This window comes from Cibotium barometz, chromosome 52 (assembly GCF_041138505.1).
Source record: "Cibotium barometz isolate CiBa-2024 chromosome 52, ASM4113850v1, whole genome shotgun sequence".
NCBI classification, from domain to species: Eukaryota; Viridiplantae; Streptophyta; class Polypodiopsida; order Cyatheales; family Cibotiaceae; genus Cibotium; species Cibotium barometz.
Genome location: NC_141097.1, coordinates 26,581,057 through 26,589,272, shown reverse-complemented (window position 1 = coordinate 26,589,272; position 8,216 = coordinate 26,581,057). Strand labels below are relative to the sequence as shown.

Genomic DNA, 8,216 nt, shown 5'->3' with positions numbered 1-8,216 from the left:
AGCCTCCATTGGACAACAGATTGCATTTCTGGTGCTTTCTTGCAGGGCTTTTGGACCAGACTTTGGGATTCCTGGTGCCCCGGAGGATCACCTTCTTTTTATGGATGATTGTGCATCAGGGACTTCTAGTCGGGAGTTGGCTAGCTCAGATGGGGATGCCAGGAGATTGTGAGATGCCCTATGCAAACTTTGGAGACCTTGAGCCATTGTCTGTGGTCCTGCAACTTCGCATGTCTTGTGTGGAGAGGCATTTGGATTTTTCAGAGAGTCACTCCAGACTTGGGATATATCAGTTGGGGCACTTTCTGCTAGATGTTACCAGGGTCTAGGAGGCACGTGCTATATGAGGTTGATACTATGGATACGATGTTTTATATTCAGGGAGGCTCTTGTGCTTTAGACGATGCTTGTAACATTCCTTTATCTGCCTTGCTAGAGGACTCGCTAGAGAGATGTACATAGATTTTTAGCATTGTGGCTAGTATCACAAGATGGTGTATTTGGAGAGACAGGTGCAGGTTGGCATTAGGAGGTCAGTCTTCTTCTCATAAGCATGTTATTGCTGAGATTTGGGGAGAGATTATTCACACTCTTCGTGGTGAGTGGGACTACCTCTTGACTCTTTCTTTTAGGGCAGGGGAGTCACGTTGTGAGCAGTTTCTACTCACATGAAGTGTTCATCAGCTCTTTTTTCATATGAGAGCTCCTAGTATTAGCAAGTCATTTCCGGTTGCATCAGTATATTGTTTAGGTGCTTGTTTAGTCAGCCTGGTCCTTGAATGTGGGTTGGCCACCCAATGTCCAGTTACCAGCTGGAAGGGGCTGTCAGCAAGCCCTAGGGGGCCTGGACAGCTTTTTTGTTTCCCACTCCTTGTTGGCTCTAGCAGGATGCACGGCCTATCTCTGTCACCCAACTAGATACTCATGCGCTCAAAGATGAAACACAGGAGCCTCCACGACAGTCTACATCCATTGTGCTATCTGACAGTCCTGGAGAAACTTGCATGGGGGGCGGGCTGTAGCTACTACTAAGAGAGGGGTCAGAATAATGAGTGCAATTACTAAGGTCACCAAGGTCTTTGACAAAGAGCTAGTTTGCATTTGGTGGGTGTGGCTCTGAGGTGCCATTTGGGAATGCCACGTGGCTCTTAGGAGGACTTCCATGCCATAGGATTCTTTGTGGGGTAGACTTGTCCCTCCGTCCTAGAAGGTCTAGTGGGCACAGCGTTATGAGATGTAGAGGGGATCACCACACCTCTTGTAGCCGACTGGGCCCCAAGCCTAGTTTGGCTGCCGGCCAGGTGTGGGACAGCCCACACTGGCTGCCCAACAGCCCTTTGTCCATGCGCAGGGCTGCCCAGCAGCCTAGCATCAATGTGCAAGATGGACATGACTTTTAGGTGTGAAATGCATGGGTTTATTAGCATAAAGTGCTATTTTACCTAGTCGTGGAGAATAAGTTGCTGGCACACTATGTTAAGCTGGCGGACTGAAGGTTAGAGAGGGTATAAATGCCCAGCTATGGGCGGCGTTTCATTCATCTGATTATTCACCAAGTGCTGAAGCTACTCAAGGGGCCAGGACAGCCAAGGAGGAGTTAACACAAGGGCAAATTCTGAAGGTCAAGGGCAGAGGATTTTCCTCATCCAAGAAGGTCAAGTTTTCACTCTTTTATTTTCTGATTTGCATCATTCCAATAGAAGCAAACACACCATTCGTGGTGGGGGCCCTACAAAGGGTATTCGGGACCCAATACTGTGTCCTCTTCTCCCTCCCTCTCTCTCTCTCTCTCTCTCTCTTTATTTTTTGCACATCTACTTTCAGTTTTGTGCGTTATTCTCGTCGTGAACGATTGCTGATTTTTGAGCATTGAAGTTACCTATCTACCCTGAAGCTTCCGCATGTTACATCCCTTTCAACGTGATACAGGTTGTGTGACCCTTAGGCGGATGATGTTGTGGTTAGCAGAGATGTAGTCTTTGATGAGACTAATGTTCAAGAGGGGGATCCCACTCAGTGTATTCAGGTTGAGGAGCCTCCACTACTCGGAGATCCTAGCGACAAGCTTCCAGCACCGTCGCGTGCTATATGCAGTAGGTTCAGACGGAGGAGATTCTTGCCTTGGAGGAGCCTGAGGAGCCACGTGAGATCTTTGAGGATGCTGCGGATGATGTGGTGCATGATCAGGATGTACCACCTAAGACAGAGATCGAGGAGGTTCAGCACTTTCATGCCCCTCCTGCATGGGCTTGTCAGACAAGACAGTGAGAGATTCAAGCATTAAGGGCATCCCTTTGGATTGGGAGATGCATATTTGCTTTTCGGTTGGGTACTTGGCAAGGTTTATGAGTAAGCCCCAAAAAACTCATTGGCAAGAAGGATTGCACATTCTGTGGTATCTGTGGACCATGGATCGCGGCATTTTGTATGTTGTCGGGAAGGAGGGAGACGACGACCTTGTTCTTAGAGGATGGATGGTCCGATTGGGCAGGTGACATTGATTCCCGCAGGTTTACGACAAGCTATTGTTTCATCCTAGGCTCAGGCGCTATCTCTTGGAGTAGCAAGAAGCAACCTATTGTTGCGTTGTCTTCGACCGAAGCAGAGTATAGAGGTGCATGGACAAGTACATGCGAGGTAGGTTGGCCACGTCAACTGTTGGGAGAACTTGGCTTTCTCCAAGAAAGAGTTCTATTATATTATGTGATAACTAGAGTTTTCTGGCCATTGCTCGGAACCTGGTGTTTCATGCACGGACCAAGCACATCGAGATCTAGTACCACTTTGTACGGGAGAAACTCTTGGACGGTACTATTCAATAGATCTACTCCAAGACAGAGGATAACGTGGCGGACCTCTTCACAAAAGCCCTCAAGCAAACTTTGGTTAAGGCACACTTCAGATCCCTTGGATTACTTCCACATCCCGGATCTGAAAGGGCGCGTTGGCAGGTCATTTCCGGTTGTGTCAATATCTTGTTTAGGTGCTTGTTTTGCCATCCTGGCCCTTCGTTGTGGGTCGGCCACCTTATTAGAGCGTGCAGCGTAATATGACAAGAATAAGGGGGGCGAGCATGAAAGAGAGAGAAGACCAAAACGCCAATCCTTCTATTCAAGAATGATGCATACAAGAGAGTCCTCACGTGGATACAAGGGTACCTGTGAGTAAGGGCTCAAAATAATAAACTAAATTGAATTGACCAGAGGGAATAAGTGCCTATTAATAGGCCCACAAGAGGTGAGTCAACCTCTGCCTAGAAATAATACCCACAACCTACTAAAATATGCAGAGGAATAAAATGCCCAAAAATAGGAGTGATTGAACATTGGGTGGTTGGGTGGCCAACCCACAACCAAGGGCCAAGCTGACAGAACAAGCACCTAACCAAGATACTGACACAATCGGAAATGACCTGCTAACACCCCCTCTTAGATCCGGGATGTGGAAGTAATCCAAGGGATTTGGGATGTGCCTTAACTAAAGTCTGCTGAAGAGCTTTTGTGAAGAGGTCTGCCAAGATATTCTCCGTCTTGTAGTAGATTGATGTGATGGTACTGTCCAAGAGCTTCTCGCGTACAAAGTGGTATTGGATCTCGATGTGCTTGGTCCGAGCATGAAACATCGGGTTCTATCGATAGACAGCTCTGGTTATAACATAATATGGTAGAACTCTTTCCTTCGGGAAAGCCAAGTTCTCCTAGCAACTGACGAAGCCAAACTACCTCACATGTACCTGTACTTGCAGCTCTATACTTTGCTTCAGTCGAAGACAATGCAATAATTGGCTGCTTCTTGCTACTCCATGAGATAGCACTTGAGCATAGTGTGTAACAATAGCTTGTCGTAGACCTTGGGGAATCAATGTCACCTGCCCAATCAGAGTTTGTCCATCCTCTAAGAACAAGGTTGTCGTCTCCATCCTTCCCGGCAGCATACAATATGCTGCAATCCAGGGTTTCCCACAGATACCGCAGAATGTACAATCCTGCCTGCCAATGAGTTTTCCGGTGCTTACTCATAAACTCTGCCAAGAGCTCAACTGGGAAGCAAATATCCAACTTGGTGTTCAAATACCAGATCAAGGATCCCACAAGCTTTCGGTACCGAGAAGCATCCACCAACTTAGAATCATCATGAGTTGAAAGCTTCTCATTCGGGTCCATCGGAGTAGATATGGGCTTACACTCCTTCATACCAAAGGCCTCAAGAAGGTCCTGTACATACTACCTCTAGGATATGAATATCCCCCTTTAGTCTTGCCAAATTTCTTAAGCAAGAAAAAAATGAAGCAGACCCATGTTGGACATCTCAAACTCTGCCTGCAAAGTACCGTATGTCGCCACTAGTGATAATGAGATCATCCACATATAGCACAATGATTGTCGTAAGGCCATGATTCCTGTGAATGTAGAGATTCAGATTCGCAACGGATATGCGAAATCCCTTGCGGTAGAAGAAATCATCAATCTTCTCATTCCAGGCTCGGGGAGCCTGTTTTAATCCATATAGGGCCTTTTTTAGCCTGTACAATATGCCTTTAGTCCCAAGAATCTGAAAGCCAGGAGGCTGCTCGACATCCTTGAGATCACCATTAAGAAATGTAGACTTCACATCCATCTGATAAACCGGCCATCGATTCCTGCCAGCAATAGCAAGAGTAGTCTTGATAGTCGCCATCCGAGCCGTAGGAGCAAAAGTATCATCATAGTCAACACCAGGACGCTAAGCATATCCCTTGGCTACAAGCCTAGCCTTATGCTTGTCCAATGACCCATCACTGCGATACTTGGTCTTATTCTGCTTAGCTGGCCGAGGTACTAGTTCCCAGGTGCCATTCCGCTCAATGGCATCAATCTCCTATTCCATAGCTTCCTTCTAAGTTTCTTGCTTGAGAGCTTCACCTACACCATGGCATGTGACATCAACCCATAGTTGACATGCAAGACTCACCAGTCAACCCTTGTGCTTGAATTCGATGGAACGCCTAGGGTCATCTGTCACCAACTTCAACAAGAGAAAAATTGCACATCCTTGAATTTTCTAGAGAGAGAAAGGGCTGTCGCTAAAATTCTGTTTTAGAGAGGAGCATGATGGTGGCTTGCCATGAGTAGCCCTCACATGTATATTCCTACATATCATCTTTCTTCTCTCTCTACAAATTGCATCACATACCTCCCTCTGAAATCAAAGCAATCGTCCTCGATTGCTTTGATTCCTACATATCATCTTTCTTCTCTCTCTACAAATTGCATCACATACCTCCCTCACATGTATATTCCTACATATCATCTTTCTTCTCTCTCTACAAATTGCATCACATACCTCCCTCTGAAATCAAAGCAATCGTCCTCGATTGTGGGAAAAGAAAAGAAAAGGAAAAAACATGCACAAACATATCATCAAACATTACATATTAAGCTTATTGTAACATCACATATTGCATTAGTCTTTAAGTGGCAATAATCTCAGAGAGAAGCAGTGTCCCCGCAGAATGCTTCAATCCTTATCAATCAAATCATGTGCAGTGTCTGCAGAATGCACAAGCAATCATCAAACAGGTGGCCAACCTTTACAAGTTTGATTCAAATCTCATTGCACAAATTCACAAAAATCTAAGAGCTTAACTAGCAGAATGCTGTCGGCATAGCACCAAAAACTCAAAGATCTCCTCTTTAGTGCTCCGTTTGTGGATCTAGGGAGTGGAAGTGCCCCCCTCCTGGAAGACTCACATGAAAAGAGTTGTGAATCTTCCAATCTGCTGGCAACTGTAGTTGATAAGAGACATCATTGATTTTTTTTGTAATCTGGAAAGGTCCATAATAGCGCATACTGAGCTTGGGATACAATCTTGCCTTCCCTTTCTGTTTCTTCAATCGGGCCTTCTCAAACTTGAGAAGAATCCAATCACCTTCCTTGAACACCAACTCGCGTCAATGTTTGTCCCGCAGCGCGCTTTTGCCTCTCTTGAGACTTACGCCAAGCCTCTTGTACTTCAGAGTATGCAATGTCCATGTTTTCAACAAATACATCTGCATCAAAGATCTTATCGTTCATGAGAAGAATAGGAGGACTTTCTTACCGCCTTCAACATTCTCAAAAGGAGATTTGCCAGGAGAGGAACGGACGATGTTGTTGTATGCAAATTCCACAAGTGGTTCTTTTGATCCGAAACACAAGCCTTCAAAAGATCTAAAATCACCGAGTTAGCAATCTCCGATTGTCCATCAGTCTGTGGATGATAGGCTGAAGAGAATTTCAATGTAGTCCCTAGATTGTCAAATAAAGCTCTCCAGAAAAAGCTAGTAGTTCGCAGATCTCTATCACTGATGATAGATCTAGGTAGTCCATGGTACTTGAAAATATTTGCTAGAAATAGAGTAGCCATACGATCCGCCTTGATCGTCTGAATCTTCCAATCCGCCATCAACTTTCTCTCTCTAAAACAGAATTTGCAGCAGTAGAATTTCTCTCTTTGGAATTTTAGCAGATTTTATCTCTAACTTTTTTTGCAGATTTTCTCTCTCTAGCTTTTTCTGCAGATTTTCTCTTTAACTTCTTCAGCAGATTTTCTCTCTCTAGATTGGCGCCCTTCTTTTCTCTCTCTTTAGCTTTTTCTTGTTAGCCCTTATGAGGGGGGGTTATTTTTGAGTTTGGCTTGCTTTTTAGGCAGTCTATTGTAGTATGCGGAAGCTTCGGTACTTCAAAACTCAGAAATCAGCACTCTTTTCGCGACGGAATTAACGCACAAACTGAAAGGAGATGTGCAGAAAATAGAGAGAGAAGGGGGAGATGGAGAGGACACAGTATTGGGTCCCAATTACCCTCTGTAGGGCCCCCACCACGGATGGTGTATTTGCTTTATTAGAATGATGTAAATCTGAAAACAAATACGGAAAACTTGACCTTTTCTTGGCTGGAAAATCTTGCCCTTGATCTTCAGAAGTCCACCCCTTTGCTTGGCAATCTCCTTGGCTTGACTGGCCCTTGATTGGCTTGAGCACTTGGTGAAAACTGAGATCAATGATGGGATTATGGCTCTCTTCTATTTATAATACCCTTTAGGGGCAGTCGGCCAGCATAAGGGCAGGCGGCCAGCATCAGATGTCACCAATTGGCCGACCATTTGGTCCATTCCTAGTTTTTGCGTCTCATTCACTTGAGGCCAGGCCGGTGTCTCATGTGAAGAGGCCAGTATTTTGCTGACATGGACGGGAGCCAGACTGGTGCCACCCGTGTGTTAGCAGGATGGTGTCGTATGGACGGGAGCCAGATCAGTGCCACCCGTGTATGACCTGGACTGTGTTCGATACATGGGACTGTCACGCCATGGAAGAGCCAGTATTCGTGCCGTGTTTTACCTATGGGACTGTCACACCTAGGGAAACTCGTGCCTGGAACTGTGTCTTACCTATGGGACTGTCACTCCATAGGAAGACCAGGATTTTATGTTTTTATGTCGTGCCAGTTTTGTGCCGACAGATATTTTGTACATGTTCCATGAACGGGAGATATGTCCATGTTACTATTTGCACATGCACACATGATTTGCATGCTTGAAACTGTTTTCGCATGACATGTATTCGTGTGTTTGCCTGCTTGACGTGTTACTTACTGAGCGGGGACGCCTGCCAGTGAGTCGTGAAGATTGCCCTGTATTCTGACGAGTTTCAGTGCATGTGAACAGGTGGTAAGTATATGGTACATGTTGTTTTAATGTTTTAAATTCTAACCCTTTGATTTATAAGGTTAGGGGTTCACACTTATTTAAAAGTGGGCACCCCCTTTGGGCACCCACTTTGGGGCCAAGGTGGGGAGCCTCACTTTTAAGTGAGTGTGGGGGTGGGCATGGTCACCTACCCCCACTAATCCCCCACATGCAATCGTGGACAACACTAAGGTTATCTCCACGTTAATTTTTATTAAAAGAAGGGCTCTCTTCAAGCGTAGGCATCATCGCTTCTATCTGGCGGGGATCCATCAACCGGCGTTCATCTTTTGGCTGCTGCCTCCTCCATACAGGCTGCGCACGGCTGCTTCTATTCTCTTACAGGTGGGCTGCGCCTGTGTACAGCAGCCAGGCCGCTTTTCTTTAGGTGGCTGTACGCCTGTTTCCAGCCGGCAGAAACCTTCTTCTAAAGACAGCCGTGTGTGCTCTCCCTTCACACAGCTGCGTTGAATCTACATAACAGGCTGCGCTTACTACTCCACCAGGCGGC

At 45.9% G+C, this 8,216-nt stretch overlaps 1 protein-coding gene across 1 annotated transcript; it reads right to left on the bottom strand.

Annotated features, from left to right (window-relative positions):
• Positions 1-3,473: 3,473 nt before the first annotated feature.
• LOC147608997 (secreted RxLR effector protein 161-like) lies at positions 3,474-4,163 on the bottom strand. Its single transcript, XM_086788690.1, has one exon. It carries the CDS (start codon positions 4,161-4,163, stop codon positions 3,474-3,476), a length of 690 nt encoding a protein of 229 aa, XP_086644816.1.
• Positions 4,164-8,216: the final 4,053 nt, after the last annotated feature.

What these genes read in the sequence shown, in the direction of transcription:
- LOC147608997 (XM_086788690.1), bottom strand. Translation starts at nt 4,163, where the DNA reads ATGGACCCGAATGAGAAGCTTTCAACTCATGATGATTCTAAGTTGGTG.